This window comes from Triticum urartu, chromosome 6A, assembly GCF_056163025.1.
Source record: "Triticum urartu cultivar PI428250 chromosome 6A, HENAU_Tu73, whole genome shotgun sequence".
Taxonomy (NCBI): domain Eukaryota; kingdom Viridiplantae; phylum Streptophyta; class Magnoliopsida; order Poales; family Poaceae; genus Triticum; species Triticum urartu.
The window spans coordinates 44989412-45007132 of record NC_141878.1 but is presented as its reverse complement, the minus strand read 5'-3'; the positions used below and the strand labels follow the sequence as shown (position 1 = coordinate 45007132).

Sequence of the window (17721 nt, the reverse complement as noted above, 5' to 3'; positions counted from 1 at the left end):
TTGTTAATAAGGTTTGGTGGCAAAATTTTATTGTGATTATTTCGATTGTTGTTTTACAGGAAACAAAACTCTAAAAACCCGAATAAGACTAAGCGAATTAACCATATGAACCGAACAACGTGGTTCAGCGTGGAGTTGTTTGCAGAAAAGAAAACTCCCAAGGACTAAACCGCCATCAGGTTTTCCAAATAAATAGCCGTCAAACCTTATCCCCTTTTCCATCCCGCACCCTCCACACGTTTCTTCTCCACGCCCCCCGCGAGTTAGCGGAATTGCCACGCGACTCCTCCCGCCGCGACCGCGATGGAGCCACCCGCACCCGGTTCAGAACCACCGGTCGAGGAGGACCGCATCCAAGAACATGACCCCAACTCCAACTCCAACGCCTCCTCCCCGGGCGCTGCTGCGCCGCCACCTCCCCCCGCGACGCCCCTCCACCTCGAGCAGGCCGGAGGCGGCGCCGATGGGTCGAGCCCCGCCACGGTGGCCGGCCCCTGGAAGGGCAAGGGAATCGCCGACATTCCTTCTCCTCCGAGCTCCGCGAGCAGCAGCAGCAGCAGCAGCTCCCTCGACTTCGGCGCGGCCTTCGGAGGCGAGGTCGGGGAGTCGAGCAAGATGGGCGGCAGAAAGGCGCGGGTGAGGTGGAGCCGCCCCGTGGTGGCGGAGACGAGGGAGGTCCCCAACGCGGCGGCGCATCCGTTGGACTTGGACCCGAAGCTGGTCGCCAGGCAGCGGTTTATCGAGCGGCTGATTGAAGCGCGGGCGGCCGTCGACAAGGAGGAGCCGTTCGACCCCAACACGGTGTTCGAGCAGATGGTGATCGAGCAGCTGATTCAAGAGCAGGCGGCCGGCGAGGAGGCGAACAGGCGACGGGAACAGCAGGCGGCCGTCGACAAGGAGAACAGGCGACGGGAACAGCAGGCGGCCGTCGACGAGGGGACCAGGCGATGGGAACAGAAGGTGAGGGCCTCTGCGACGTGCTCTTGTTGTTTCTTGGAGTTCTTGGAGCCTCTGGAGTGCGTTCTTGAGCGTTTCTTGGTTTCCTCTTGAGCAGTACAACTCGTTGCGCGCGGAAGAGGCGATGTACCAGAAGGAACAGGTATGAGCATGAATCTGGTCTTCTTGCTTGCTCGGAATTGCTTGCTGTGGTCTGTCAAAATCTTGGGGTCGGGGATGATTTAGCAGTAGAAACGAAATCTCGGGCGAATGTTGGGGACAGTTTGGCGATTAGGCATTTCCTGATTATTACTCGAGTTCTTCTTGCGGTGCGTTATCAAATTTACAGGTAGGCAAGGATCTTGTTGTGATTATTCGCGACTGTTCAAGATTTAGGTGTCCAGGCTTGTGCTAACTGATTCTTCTATTTGGTTTGGTATGATAGCATGTTTTGCACTTTTGCTGCAAGTGAAAAATGTGGGGAGATATAAGGATCATGTCTTGGCAGTGATTGCTGTCATATTTTGGCAAGAATTCTTGATGCCAAAATGTATCAGTTTCCATTGTAGATGAATGGTGTTATAGGGGAAGTTAATCTGAATGTTTGCTCGGGATTAATTGGCCAGACGTACATCATCTGTTGCCTGAAAGCCTGAAACTGGCTCCGAAGCCTCAAAACTCGATTCATATGAATAATTGGCAAGAGTAGAAAGGATTTGGATAACTCAACAATTCAATCTTGTTAGCCCTTTCACCTTTGCTAATCCGAAATGTGTGATCTTGATGCTAATTCTGTGGAGCAGGAGAAGGTTGTGGTAAAGGTGAGACCCAAGCAGGACAAACTACCGCAAGTAAAGGGGAAATCGTTGTGGAGTCGGGTCAAGAACAAGGTAGGGCCTGAATCTTGTCCACTCTTCTCACTTGTGATTCTTGGGTGGTATGACCATATGAGCATTCTTGCACTTACCTAATTTTTGTGCATAGAAAGAAGAATCAGGGGTTTTTGGTTTTTGGTTTCTGTTTGTTCATGTTAAATTCTTGGTTAGAGTGATACGCGGCATCATAGGATATAGGAGTAATCTTGGGCAAATGTTAACAGAAGTACACACGTCCTTGTTTCTCGTGGGTCTTTCCACAATCTGGCATTGTATTTTGAAGCAAATGGCTATCTTGTTGAAACTGTTGTCTGATTACTGCAATATTTTGGTAACAGAGCCTGAAGTCGAATGTATGGCTTCCTTTGTAAACAGATGCTGTTATCAGAAACTGTAATCTAGACAAACATTAGTTCAAGGCTGCATAACTGAACATAATTCCTGTAAATCATTTGCCATTTACATGCAAAATCGGCGATCACTTTAGGATTTGGTGAGAAGTTTTGTCATTTGGTAAATAGTTGGTTCAGAAGTCTCAGAATATATTTTCATGTAAATAGTTGCCCAAAATAAATAAGCTTTGGACGCACATGTTTTGTGCTCTTGCTATACATTATTGCTTTTTTCTTTTGACCGGGAAAAGGAAAAATAAATTGATTGGTTGTTTTAATTCCATTCGTTTTCTATTCCCTTATTTCTTGTTTTGAAATACTCAATCTTCTTGTTGATTCTGTACAATTGTAAGACTGGCAGGATGATGTATCGTCTTTAACTTTGTTTTCTTCATTTCCTGTCAAATAGATTTTTTGTGGAAAAGTAAGGGAAATATGTTCGGAACATGTGAAGCACCAGGTTTGTCTCCATTTTGCCTAATGGAATGTTCAAAATGGAAGTGCAAGAAAAATCAGGATCAAAGCCCTATATCACAAGATACTGTGATTAGTGGTTCCTGAATCGTACTTGTACTGTTATTGAGTTTATCATCTGTTAATAGATAGTATCTTCTTGTCTTCTTGCGCGTGTATCACCTCCACCTCCCCGCGCGACGCCCCTCCACCTCGACCAGGCCGGAGGCGGCGCCGACGGGTCGACCTCCGCCACGGTGGTGGACCCGCGGAAGGGCAAGGAGACGCTGCTGCCCAGGGACATTCCTCCTCCTCCGAGCCCCACGGACTACGCCGGCGGCGGCGCCGATGGGTCGAGCTCCGCCGCGGCGTGGGTCCAAAGGAAGGGCAGGCTGGCCGCCGTTCCCTTTCCGGCACCTTTTCCCCCAAGTTCCGCGGGCAGCATCCCCGACTTCGGAGCCGGGGGGTCAAGCTCCTCGGCGGGGAGGAGGATGGTGGTGCCGAGGGACGCGACGCTGCCGTTCGACTACACGCGGGTGTTCCAGCAGGCGGTACGAGAGGGGCAGTCGGTTATCATCGAGGAGGAGCAGGTGATGGGCGTTCGCGATGTTGTTTCTTGGAGTTCTTGGAGTTCCTGGAGTGCGTTCTTGAGCGTTTCTTGGTTTCTTCTCGAGCAGGTGGAATCGCCGCACGCCAAAGACGCAGTCCCGGGAAAGGAAAAGGTAATAGCCTGAATCTGGTCTTCTTGCTTGCTCGCTTGTGATTTGGAGTATGGAACTGTGACCATTTTCTTGTTCGGGGTGTGGAACTGTGATCTCTTTAAGTTTGTTGAAATCTTGGGGATGATTTAGAGTAATACACGCGCAATCTTGGGCAAATGTTGGGGACAGTTTGATTAGGTATTTCATGATTATGACTCGGGGTGCTTCTTGCGGTGCAGTATGAATTTAGAGATGGACGAGGATCTTGTTGTGATTATTCGAAACTGTTCAAGATTTAGGTGTCCAGTCTTGTGCTTGTTGACTCTTCTATCCAGTGTGATGACATATTTTGCTGCAAGTGGAAAATGTGGGGAGATTTGAGGATCATGTTGTGGCAGTGGTTGCTGTGATACTTTGGCAAGAAATCCTGAAGCCAAATTGAATCAGTTTTCGGTATAAATGAATCGTATTATAGGAGAAGTTAATCTGAATGCTTGCACTGATTACTTAACTTGATGTACATTATCTAGATCCTCGGCCACTTTTATGCAAAAGTGTTTGATTTCTTACTCCACCCTGGAGTTTGGTCGAGAAGTTTTGGCCTTTGGCCATCTGTTACCTGAAAGTTTGAATCTGACAACGAAGCCTCGGAAGTCGAAATTTAGTTCATATAAAAATCGGCAAGAGTATAGAGGATTTGGACACCTCCACATTTTTCAATCATGTTAGTCCTTACACCTTGCTAATAGTACAAAATGCGTGAATCCTGATGCTAACTCTGTGGAGTAGGAGAAACTACGACAAGTCAAGGTGAGACCCAGGCCTGAAAAGGGGAAATCACCCTGGAGCTGGCTCAAGAACAAGGTATGACCTGAATCTTATTTAATCTTCGCACTTGTGATTCTTGGGTGGTATGACCATATGATCATTCTTGTACTTACCTATTTTAAGTGCATAGAAACTGGAATTGGGATTCTTGATTTCTGTTTGTTTCATGTTAATTCTGGACCTGTTAGTTTAATCAAGGCGGTTTGAGCATCATGTGGCGTCCTAGAGTAGAGGAGGAATCTAGGGCAAATGTTGGCGGCAGTACACACGTCCTTGTTGCTTGTGGGCCTTTCCGAAATCTGGCATCGTATTTTGAAGCGGATGGCTATTTTGTTGAAATTGCTGTCTGTAAAATTTCTGGAAATCTGGAGGTCATGTCCTGATTACTGCAATATTTCCGTAACAGGCTGAAGTTGAATGTGCAATCTTCCTTCGTAAACAAATATTGCTATCAGAAGATTTAGTCTAGACATTAGTTCAAGACTGCATAACCAAACATAATTTCTGTAAATCCTTTGTCATTTACATGCAAAATCTCTGACCACTTCAGGATTTGGTTGAGAAGTTTCGCCATAGGGTTGATTGGTACCTCGAACTCTTTCAGAAACCTCAGAATATAATTTCATTTAATAGTTGTCGAAAATAAAGAGCTTTGGACTTGAACGTTTGTGGTCTTCCTACATTCTTGTTTTTTTTACTGGGAAAAGGAAAATGCTCGGCTTCTTGTTGATTTTGTACAATTGTAAGACTGGCAGGATGTATGGACTTTAACTTCGTTTTCTTCATTTCTTGTCAAATAGATTTTTTGTAGAGAAGGAAGGCAAATATGTTCGGAACATGTCCAGCACCAGGTTTGTCTCCATTTTGCCTACTGTGATGTTCAAATTTGAAGTGCGTGAAATTACAGGATGATGTCCTAGATCACAAGATACTTTGATTCATGGTTCCATATGATGAACTGTTCAGAAGGATTATTTTCTCTTTTATGGATAAAATTGTATGTTAACTCTTGGTTGTGATAGTTTGATGGAAGCTGAATCGTACTTGTACTGTTGTTGAGTTTATCAGACAATAACATATATGTTCTTCTTTTCTTACTGAACAGCAATAGATCAATACTGGTGATGGGATTATATATGATAGTGGTTTCAAAAACCAAAAATTGGAATAAAAACAAACTTCCCATCACATTTTTAGATATGTTCTTTCCATGTTCTACTCTGTAATTTAAATTCTCGTATTTGTGTGGTTGTTGCAGACACAACCCATCTCCGAAGTAAGGAATCGTTATATGGTTTCTTCTAATGGGATGAACAGTCTTGATGGCTATTCAGAATTTAGACCGGTGATTGGAGATGGGGAGTGTTTCTACAGGAGCTTCATATTTTCCTACCTAGTAATTGCCCTCCTCTCTTTTTCTTAGCATATGATGTAGGTTTAGTTAGTTAACTTTCTCTGTTTATGCGAATGTACAACAGGAGCAAGTTGTTGATAGGCCGGACACAGATGAGGAACGCCGTTTCCTTGATGTTGTTGAAACAGCGTCTGCACGACATGCAGATCTTCGATGGAACTCTAAGTTTCCCAGGAGCAGCAGAGTAAGTTCTCGCCTTCTCCATATTTGTTCTTTCTTGGATAAACATGTTTGCAATTGCAAGGGATGATGATTCTCTTCAGGTTACAAAGTACACTTCAAGCAGCATCTGGCATCTCACTCTCTTTGTTTGTCATTTGCAGGAGATGCACAATTGCTTAACAGTAGTGGCATGCCGTCACAGTTTTAGACAATGTTGGCACAAACTCAAATTTGAAGCTTATTGTGAAGTTAACAACCTGATTGTAACAATGGCCTTAAGAGAAATTTACTTGCAAAGGAAGAACCGCAATATAATGGGGAAATAACATAATTTTATGCTTGTTTGAGCACTGCAACAATGCACACCTTCTGGTTATTATTGTACAGCCACCTCACTGTTCTGTTACTATGCTATAGTATATGTGCAATGACTGAAGCTTCTCAGGGAGTTGTCTTAGCTGTGTTCTTTAATATGCTGCTATTGGTCAGTATTCTGTATGTATTATTTGTAGTGGTATGATTTTCAACTGTGAATAATTGAGTTGCTGATTCTTTCAGGCATTTAAGAAGCTGCTTGAGAAAGTAAAGAGATGGAAGAACACGGAATCAAGTAGCAGGTTTTTGATTCTCTTGGTTTTCTGCAATTCCATCAAAGTATTATAGATGAATGCATTCTATCTCACTGACATAATATGTGCCATTTTTAGTTGCCGTAAAGAGGAACTTCTCAAGTTCTTCAGCACATATGATAAGACGCAAGACAGTGAGAAAAAACACCCTTGAACTTACATTTCCTTCTGTTCATCGTAATTCATGTTTCTGACACATTTTATTGGTTAGTTTTTGCTTTCCTCAGATTACTAGTAGCTATCCAGATATGCTCGCACAGTGCAGAGTATGTACCGCATATACCAGATGTCGCCAGTGGAGTTTACAGTCTGAAAGTTGTCAGTATCAGCATCCCTTTCCTTACATTAACTCGTGCTGAATTTCCAGTGCATCCATTGTTGGATACACGGCACTCATTTTACCTGACTTCTTGTTGCACAAACAGTGGTGCTTTCTGTACGTCACTCCAGCTCGTGTGGAATCGGAAGGTCTTATGATGAGGGCCTTGGCCAGCGCGCTTGACGTAACCCTCATAGTGGAAACATTCCAAGGAGGATATGCTCGAGATATCTACACTAGTCCTGGAGTTCCCCGTCCGGCTGTGACCCTGCTGTACAATGGTAATCACTACGAGATCATCTACCCGCGCGCTCCTCCTTCCGAGAGTTCAAGTCATCAGGCTTCCTAGATAGAACATCCTGGTGATCAGAGTTCAATTCAACAGACTTCCTAGAGAGAACATCCAGCTGACCAGAGTTCAAGTCAACAGATTCCTCTGGATTAAAGTTGTGTTGGGCTGCTGCCGTTGAATGAGAGTGTTGCTGAGTTTAGTTGTAGAGTAGATCCACCGATGAAGTTGGGGTAGGCATAGCATATACTTTTGCATTCTTCTTCTGTTGGCTGGTATACGAGTGAATGTTCTGTGATCGCATTCGAACTTCTTAATTGTGTTTTTGAAATTTGAACATGGGCATGATATCGGCTGGTCTTTTTTGTATGTTCTGGAAGACACAAATATTGCTCTTGTTTGGACATGTCTCTTTGGTGGCTTGCCGTTTTGTTTGCAGCAATGTGGATGATGAAAATATCCTAGTTTTCTCATTTATATTAGTCACTTAAACAAGGCTGGGTTAAGTTGAGTTGTTCTGCTGCTGATGGCAATACAAGCCTATAGATCTCACATGCAGAAATTCAACAGATTTTGCTAGGTTAATGTTGAGTTGGGGCTGCTGCCTACCCACCAATACAGTAATGAAGCAGAGATACTTGTGCATTCTTTCTTCTGTTGGCACAGTACATAGTGCTGGTGCCACTGGATTGATCAGTTGGCAATATACAGGGATGAATACAACCGTTTAATTAGTTTCTGTGATTGGTTTATTTGCGATTCTTTCTATCTCTGTTGGTTACCCTTCTTGTGTCTGAACCTGTACGATAATCCAATATATTTTCCAGGAATGGCTTGGGAACCTGTTTGAGTCACAACTTGGTGCCCTTTTTTTTGGCTTTACATTGTGATGTAATCCAATATATTTTCTATCTCTGCTGGTTACCCTGCTTGTATCATCCACGGCAGACATCAACATTCAGACGACGACGGAAGAGAAGAAGAAGGAAAATGGATCAACTGTATTGGCACCAGACATCAATACCTGGAGGCTTCAGACCTGCTGCAGTCTTGAGATAAATTCATCTTCAGATTGGATTGGATCCAAGTGAAAGGATTCGAGATGTCATTTACAGAGCGGGACAGCTTCCTGAAGAGCATACGTTCCACAATATCATTGCTCATCTTCCTAGTTCTGATCCCCGTTGGAAGAAACTACTGGGATAGAGCAACTTTTTCTATACCATACGACCTTTTCACTAGTTGGATAAATTGCATCAAATCGAAGTGACTGAACCACACACGGACAAGAAAGATCTCTGAACTGTGATACAATCAAAAGCTACATCAAGGACATGGTTGGTTGCTCGCATCCCCCCATGCAGCCTCCGGGAGACCAAATTCGCCCGTTTGGTTAGCTGGGTTGCATTGAAATTTTCGCCCGCACGAACCTCAAAGCACCGCTCGCCAGCCCTGGAGAAACCCCTGAATCGGCAGGGAGCCAAGCTCTCCATGTGCATGGAGGGGAACGTGGCGTCAAACTTGTGCGAGCAAAGAGATGGCGCGAGCTCGCGCGCGTCCCCAAAAAATTGGTGGGAGTAATTTCGTCACCTCTCGCCAATTGCCTCCGCCTGGTTACCCCTCCCCCCTTCGGCTCACCGCCTTAACCTCCCCACCATCCCCCTTGCCCCCATTTGAGCTCTCCGCCCTAGGAAGCTTCCTCCTCCGACAAGTAGGTAAGCGGCGCCATCTTCTCAGGCCAGCGGCAACACTTCTTCATCCTCTTCTTCGAGTTGTTCAATGCCTCCTCCCTGCTCCTCCAGTTGCGGTAAGTAACATCACACCCTACTTGTTGTAGCCTAGATCTATGAGCATGTGCTAAATTAGATTAGATGTGCTAGTAGTAGGGTAAGTTATGCAAGTATTTCTTCATTAATGTTTTGTGAGGATGTGGTAGATCAGTTGGTAGCGGTGTCATTTTGGTTTATGATAGGTTTTGCTTGTTGGTAGTGATGATTTCATTGTGTTGTGTTATATCAATGTTTATGTGCTAGTATTACATGTTTTCCAAGTCGGCTTTCATGCTAGTATGGTATATTTGGTTGTGTGTTGAGCTTCATGACCTATGCATGTTAGTGTGGTATAGATTTGGTAGTGTCTTGAGATTCATGATCAGTTTATGTTAGTATGGTAGATTTAGTAGTGTGTTCAGCTTAATGACCAGTGCATGCTAGCGTGGTAGATATATTGTTCTTGTTCGATTAGTTCTGTTACTAACCATTGTAGGCAATGACCGAGGAAGAGTATAGTCAGGCCCTTATTTTGTCGGACACCAAACAAACCTTTGCCTCCTATGTTGAGGATAGTCGCCGTTAGCTCAAGATGCAAAGGTGTTTGAGAGGCCTCGCGTGTGTCCTTTAGTGGTGGCGATACATGTGGCTGGTACTAAGGCGGCCATTAAGTCTGCCAAGGCATGGTTGAGGGGGTCAATGAAGGGGAATGCAATGAAATGAGATCCTTACATGTCCACCTTTGTCATGTACAAGATGTTTGATATCATCGTGAGAGAAGTGAGGACTGATAAGGGCGTCAAGGAGGTGCACCTGAACATTGTTGCCAAGATGGTCTTTGAGTTCTGTGACATAGAGTTACCTCAACACAGGTGTACAACCATCTTTTGGAAGTGGAGAGCGAGATGGATCCAAGTGTCAAAGCTTAGAGACCTTAGCGGTGCGCAATGTGATTAGGATACCTTCACCATTCTATTGAAAGCGAAGCACTACCAAGGCCACATCGCAGTTAGCTAACCTATAACTTGTTTCACTCGATCTAGCATACCAATCACAAAATAATAGTGTTGCCTTTCATTCTTAGGATCACCCCAAGGATGTTGAGTACCTCAACAAGCCCATCCAGAACTACTCTCGGGTGCAGACCATCTTCTCCTGGGGTCAGACTACAGGCAAGCATGCCATGGGATCTAGTGAGCCTCTCGATACACCCGCAATTGAGTACCTAGACACCCAGGAGTCGGATACCATCATCCTTGATAACCTTGACAAGCCTGCTAATCATGCTCCCTACTTCTGAGAGGAAGATGTGTGCCTTGAGGGACAAGGAGCTGAGTGTCTTTAGTAGCATGATTGAGGCGGTCAAGGAGGTGGCCACCAGGGACAACAAGCCTATCGACGTGCCCCCTTCCCTCTACAATGTTGTCATGTGCAACATTGGGTTTAATGAGGAGGCTCTGATGGTCATTCTTAGCCACCTCCTAGGCAACATGGCACATGGTCTTGGATTTGTTGGCATGGAAGTGCGGCACTGGACGATCTTGCTTTAGGACCTGGCTGAGCAAGCACTACTACGTATAGTGCAAGAGTCTTCGGGGTAGTGGCATGATGGTCTACATTTTGTGGTAGCTAGGGCTTGAAACTATTGATGGCCTGTATATTTTGATGAGGTGGTAGATACAAACCCCTGAGATGGTGAACTTGTTGTGGTAGGATTACACCATCTTTTTGATGTGGTGATGACACCATAGTAAGTAGGATGAGCTTGTGATACTTTTAGGTATATGAATCATGCATGCTTATCTTGCTTCTATTTCATATATCCTGCTTGTTTAAATCTTGTTCTTCTGTCTCAATAGATGAAGTGGTACATGGTTTACTCATGGAGGGTTCCAGGAGTCTACGATTCACGACAGGCATGCCATGAACATATGAATGGTTACAAAACAGCTGCTATATAGGGTTTCAGACTAAGAGGATGTATAGGATGATTACTCCAAGTTCACCAGCAAACAGAAGATCATTCATGGAGTAGGCAAGGGTGTAGGTCAAATCGGGTTAAGTGGGCTGAAGAACTTCATAATCTTTGTCCAATTCATCGTCATTGTGTTTTTTCTCAATCTGTGTATTTTAAAACCGAACCGGAAAATCATTACCAAAAATAAACTGATCAAACCGATTTTACGGTTTTTATGGTTTCCGGTTTTCAGCATGGTATGAAATTTCCTTACCGTTTTGAAATTTGTTTTTTGTATATACCAAAAACCAAACAGTTAACCAAATTAATCAAAGTAAAAAATATTTATATTCCTTGAGCAAACAACCATACATGCATGCCCAGACACACTCTTTTATATACCTCACATCTACTCTTCATCGGGTCAGTAAGTGAGGTTGTACTGAAGTTGTTGTCATGGTTCATATACACTGACTGGCCGGTGAACCAAAGTTGTTGTGACCGCACTGCATTAAAGATTAAAAGGAGTTGTGACCTGCTCACTCATGAGCATGGAAAAGTTAATGGGTGGACCAAAGGCTTGCAACGTAGTCATTTTTCTTGTATGGAAGTCAGATTCCTTGCTTAGCATATCCATTTTGCTTGTAACAGTCATTTTTCGCTCAAAAGAAAAATATATGCTAAGCACGTTCCTAAACAAAAGCAAAGTATGCATTGCACATTTGCATGCACGACCACCATAAAGGCTTGAATCCACGCATGCATATATACTTGTACATAGTTATATATTGTTTGTCTAAGAAAGTATGTCTTTTGAGTCATTAAACTTATAAACTATTATTATGTCATTTTCAGGTTATTATAGTATATATACCAAAATAATTTGGTATATACCAAAACTGAACCGCATTTTAGTTTCGTACCGTGTTTAGCGGAGTATCAATACCGTACAAACTGAAAAAAAACATATAAAATCGAACCATATAAACTGAATGCACAGAATTAGGCTTTGTTGTTATGTTGTGATCATATGTAATTTACAATGACAACACTGGCCAGAGTTGTAGCTGGCAAGCTCGCCACATTGAGGTGCAAGGTGACCACATTGGGGGGGGGGGGGGGGGGGGGGGGGGTGGTTGCAAGGTAACCACATCGAGACGAATGTGCGCAACCAAACACGGTGTATTGCAGAACATGGCTCAGAGACTGCATTACGCCAACCAGGCTGCATTGGGCCACACATGCAAGATGCCCAAAAACCATGCGAACAACCAAACACGTCCCAAAATTCTTTGAAGCCGTTGTCTTGTCTGTAGCTTCATTTTTTTTTCTACCATCATTTTCCCGTGAACCTCTTGCTAAAAAGCCTCAGAAGACCAAACTTGGACAAGCTGCACTTACCAAGTGTGTGTTGGAAAGCCGTATGAGTCGCCAACCAACAGGTGAGAATTCAAGACCAATGACTGTTCTTGGGGACACAATCCTAATGCAGGTTGTCTGAGTTGTTGCTTTGATTCCGTATTGTCAGAGACGAAAACCGGGAACGAAAAAAGGAAATGAAACAGGTGAACCACTAAACAAACCAAATTTGACCTCACACGTGCTCACCACCGCCTTGCAGGCCGACACACACCAGATATAGAGCCAATGATCCAAGGGACAAAAACATCACATGCTCCTCGATCTGCGCCATGTCGATCACGATGACCACACCAAGATTGGAATAGAGCCGTGAGAGATTTATTCTATGTGATGTTGCCTTCACCACCAAGACACCACCACTAAGGTCTAAGGACGGATAAAACAAACATGAAAAGAAAAACTTGGAGTATACTTCGACATTTGTCGTCAGTTCCCCGCTTGTTGGTGCAGACGTAGCCATTGAAGACGAGGGGGGCCAACGAAACACACGATCTAGAAGATGGATCTTCATTTTCTCCAATGGCCAGGATTTACATGGGTGAACTCCTCACTCACTCGTTTCTGTGATGTTGTTTTGTTATTGAGAAGAAAGAAATGAAGAATATGGTCAAAGGTGATACTCTACTCCCAAGCTCAAATGCGCCCGTCATGGACAGTAAAACCCAAAAAATAGTAAAAGAAAATCCCTCTGATCCTTATTATTTAGCACTGAAATACGTCTATACAAATCTGTTTGAGCGACAATTAATATGGATATGAGAGAGTATTAAAAAAAATCCTGATTTTTGTTGCCAACAAACATGGCTTACAATTCTACCTACGCGCAAAATTCCATGAAGGAATAACATTTGTGCGGGTCTAGATGAGAAAAACAAAAACAATGCTTCAAAATACTTTCAAAATATTATCTCTGTCCCAATTTTTTTGTCTTTGATTTGTCTAGATACGGATGTATCTAACACTAAAACATGACTAGATACATCTGTATCTGTATGTAGACAAATTTAAGACAAGAATTTTAAGATGAGTATCACATCACATTTATGCATTCTACCGGGAGTTGTTGGCCTTGGGTGAACGCGGGGGTGCCACCATTGCCAACTCTGCATGGGCAGCAGGCAGCAAGGTCACCGTAGCCAAAAACGAGTGGCTAACTACACCATTCTCCATGGTAGAGCTGGAATCTGCACTTAGCGCCACTCGTACAAATACCGCTCCAGGGCCGGACGGTTTCCCGGCCATGTTTTACAAGAAATTTTGGTCGTTGGTAGGCCGACAAATGTTTGAGCTGTTAGACGACTTCACGAGAGGGAAAGTTGATATCAAACGTCTGAATTATGGCATCATTACTCTTCTTCCTAAGACTCCAGGGGCGGAGCTTATCAAGCAGTTTCGACCCATTGCCTTGATCAATGTCGGATTCCGGTTACTTGTCAAGGGGTTTGCCACCCGCCCCTCTCCGGTTGCAAACCGGGTCATTAGTCAAAGACAATCGGCCTTTATCTGAGGAAGGAGCATGCTCGAAGGAATTTATGTGCTTTATGAGGTCTTACACATAGTCTCCCAAAAAAAGGAGGACTTCTTAATCTTGAAATTAGATTTTGAGAAAACTTACGACTGCGTTAAATGGTAGTTCCTGAAAGAAGTTGCGAGACTGAAAGGATTTTCACCGTTGTGGGTGAGCTGGATCATGCAGATGATCCGATGGTGGTCAAACAACCATCACCATCAATGGGGAGTCGGCGCCCTATTTTTGAAATTCTACAGGGGTCAGGCAAGGTGACCCCATATCCCCGCTGCTTTTCAACATAGTGGTCGAGGCTTGGCAGTCATTCTAGAGGGAGCTACGAAGGCTGGCCACATTCAGGGAGTATTCCCGGACCTTAGTGAAGGGGGAATCACTCACCTACGATATGCCAACGACACGTTGATTATCATTAAGAATGACCCCGCTAGCCAGGTGAACCTGAAGTTTCTTCTCATGTGTTTCGAGTCTATGTTTGGCCTTAAAATCAACTATGATAAAAGTGAGGCATTTGTTACCAAAGGGAGTCTAGAGGACCGCCTCAGGGCTGCACACATTATGAACTGCATACTTGGCACTTTGCCAATTAAATACATGGGCATGCGACTAGCAAACAAGCATTTGACCATCGAGGATTTCCTCTTTATTACTGACAGAGTGGCCAAGTGAGTGGAGCCTTGGGTGGGAGAATACCAGTCAACGGGTGGCAAAACAACTCTAATCAATTCCTGTTTGTCTAGCCTACCAATGTTTACCATGGGTTTCTTTTTAACCAAGATGGAGTTCATGCGAAGTTTGATACGGTGTGTTCCTGGTCCTTTTGAGGTAAAGAACTCGGAAAGCAGAAGTATCACATGGTTCATTGGAGTACGATCTATGACCAAAGGAGGTTGGGGGCATTGGTATTGTGAATACCAAACACATGAACTGGTGCCTGATGACTAAGTGGGCTTGGAAAATGCTTACTAGACAAGGTGGCCTGTGGTCGGATATTATTCGACACAAATATTTACAGCATGCTCCGTTATCAACGGCTTCATGTAGAAACGGATCACAGTTTTGGAAGGCAATAGTAAAGATCAGACACTTGTTGTGAGTCGGTGTGATTCACTCTATTGGTAATGGCAAGTCTACCATCTTTGGTTTAGATGTGTGGTTAGGCCCAGACCCACTTGCAACAAGTTTCCCCGGCTATTTGCTATTACCACACTCTTGAATGCACTAGTCAACGACAATTGGAGGAATGGACAGTGGTGTCCACAATTCCGCCGCTCTCTTGGACCGCTACAAGTTGAAGAATGGGACCAATTTGTGATCTTATTATGAATCATCTCCCCCACTACGGAGCCGGACACCTTTCGGTGGAAACTAGAACCTTCCGGTCAGTTCACGACTAGCTCCTTGTACCATGCCTTGCACAATGGCGCTGCACCTTTGCAAGCAATGGATATCTGAAAGGCACGCATCCCAATAGAAGTAAAAAAAAATCTTATGGCAGTTGATGTGAAACAGGCTCCCTATAGTTGTTCAAGTCAAAAAACGATACGGCCCAGGGGATGGCCGGTGTCCCCTATCACTAGTAGAAAACAGGGCTTTGGTTCAGGCCGGGTCAGCCCATTAGTCCCGGTTCAGTCCAGAACCGGGACCAATGGCATTGGTCCCGGTTCGTGAGCCCAGGGGGCCGGCCGGGCCACGTAGGCCATTGGTCCCGGTTCATATGGACCTTTTGGTCCCGGTTGGTGGGATGAACCGGGACCAATGGGCCTCGCTCCTGGCCCACCATCATTGGTCCCGGTTGGTGGCTTGAACCGGGACCAAAGGCTCCCCTTTAGTCCCGGCTCATGTCACCAACCGGGACCAATGAGGTGCCTATATATACCCCTCGCTCGCGAGTAGAGCACCTCAGTGCTCTGTTTTTCTCTGACCGAGGGGGAGAGGGCTTGGTGGTGCTCTAGCTCACCTCCTATGCACACAAAGTGTTCGATGGAATGCCCGAGCCACACTACTTAAGCTTTCTCCTCTCCAAGCTCGACCTCCAAGCTCCATTTTCCATAATATTTGTCTAGGTTTAGCGGTCCGTCACGCCCCGTCCCCGTCTTCACCGCCGTCGATCACCCGCGCCGAGCTCATCGCCGGCACCACCGTGGTGAGCCTCTTGTTTTATCTTCTTTCTGAAAGGAAAAAAATATTCTTACTTGTATGTTTACATAGATACTTGTATTATTTTCTTACTTTTATTATTGCATCTTATATAGTGCGATGGTTTTGGTATCCGCCCCCGTCGGCCCTCGTCCTGTCTATGATTCGGATGTGGTATATATATTATCTTTATAATTATTGGTTCATTTATTGTTTATGAAAATTATGCCGACCAACGTGACATAGATTTTATTTATGTAGGATGTATGTGAACCGGAAATGCCAACCGACCCTATTGTCGAGAAGTTAAATTTAGTTGAAGAAGAAAACAATTTGTTGAAGGAAAAAATAAAAAAAATTGAGGAGGAGAAGATGATATTGGAGTTGCATGTTGCGGATGTCGTCGATGATCACAAGATCAAGATGGATGCAATGCGCTTGAAGATTAGAAAGATTAGAAAATATGCCATTCATACCGAGGCTTGGTATCATTATGCCGTTGGATCAATTGTTACCTTGGTTGCGATTATGATCGCATTTGTTTTCGCATTGAAATGTTTTACATAGTTTCAATGTATGGTTTAATTAATTAGATGCTCTGGAGAGCTATATGTTGTTAGATGAGAACTATGTATGCACTTTGGTTTTAATGTGATGATGAACTTCTATTAATTTGGACACTTAATTATATATAATGCACGCAGATGAACCGGCAATGGATGTACGGTGACAGACACACCCGCGAGTACATTAAGGGCGTGCATGAGTTTCTCGATGCGGCTGAGGCAAACAAGCATAATGGTTTTATGTGTTGTCCATGCACTGAATGTGGGAATACGAGGTCTTACTCTAACCGGAAATTCTTCACTCCCACCTGCTTTACAAGGGTTTCATGCCACACTATAATGTTTGGACGAGGCACGGAGAAATAGGGGTTATGATGGAAGACGGCGAAGAAGAAGAGTACGATGACAACTATGTGCCTCCTGAATACGGTGATGCTCCAACGGGGGGAGCTGGTGAAGATCAAGAGGAACCAGACGATGTGCCCAATGATGCTGCAACGGGTGAAGCTGCTGAAGATCAAGAGGAACCAGACGATGTGCCCGATGATGTGATCTCCACCGGGTCATTGTCGATGCAAGGACGCAATGCGAAAGTCAAAAGGAGAAGCTGAAGTTCGATCGCATGTTAGAGGATCACAAAAAAGGGTTATACCCCAATTGCGAAGATGGCAACACAAAGCTCGGTACCGTACTGGAATTGCTGCAGTGGAAGGCAGAGAATGCTGTGGCTGACAAAGGATTTGAGAAGCTACTGAAAATATTGAAGAAGAAGCTTCCAAAGGATAACGAATTACCCGACAGTACATACGCAGCAAAGAAGGTCGTATGCCCTCTAGGATTGGAGGTGGAGAAGATACATGCATGCCCTAATGACTGCATCCTCTACCGCGGTGCATACAAGGATCTGAACACATGCCCGGTATGCGGTGCATTGCGGTATAAGATCAGACGAGATGACCCTGGTGATGTTGACGGCAAGCCCCCCAGGAAGAGGGTTCCTGCGAAGGTGATGTGGTATGCTCCTATAATACCACGATTGAAACGTCTGTTCAGAGACGAAGAGCATGCCAAGTTGATGCGATGGCACAGTGAGAATCGAAAGAAAGATGGGAAGTTGAGAGCACCCGCTGACGGGTTGCAGTGGAGAAAAATCGAGAGAAAGTACTGGGATGAGTTTGCAAAGGACCCAAGGAATGTATGGTTTGCTTTAAGCGCGTATGGCATTAATCCTTTCGGGGAGCAGAGTAGCAATCACAGCACCTGGCCCGTGACTCTATGTATGTATAACCTTCCTCCTTGGATGTGCATGAAGCGGAAGTTCATTATGATGCCAGTTCTCATCCAA

At 44.6% G+C, this 17721-nt stretch overlaps 1 protein-coding gene across 6 annotated transcripts; it reads left to right on the top strand.

The window, feature by feature from the left end:
• Nucleotides 1-288: 288 nt before the first annotated feature.
• Nucleotides 289-7404, top strand: LOC125516879 (uncharacterized). 6 transcript variants are annotated; one of them, XR_007287403.2, is made up of 14 exons: nt 289-960; nt 1055-1099; nt 1740-1826; nt 2613-2663; nt 2806-3246; nt 3334-3378; nt 4147-4221; nt 4986-5036; nt 5444-5581; nt 5664-5783; nt 5923-6245; nt 6320-6378; nt 6469-6524; nt 6602-6714. XR_007287403.2 is itself a non-coding variant. In XM_048682160.2 (14 exons), the coding sequence occupies exons 1-14, from the start codon at nt 304-306 to the stop codon at nt 7056-7058; spliced, it is 2175 nt and encodes a 724-aa protein (XP_048538117.2). In that variant the 5' UTR covers nt 289-303; the 3' UTR covers nt 7059-7404. The 6 variants fall into 6 exon arrangements, 2 of the variants coding, with proteins under 2 accessions (XP_048538117.2, XP_048538118.1); XR_007287405.2 differs by having other exon boundaries at nt 6618-6701; XM_048682160.2 differs by lacking the exon at nt 5923-6245 and adding an exon at nt 6816-7404 and having other exon boundaries at nt 6602-6708.
• The last annotated feature ends 10317 nt before the right edge of the window (nt 7405-17721 follow it).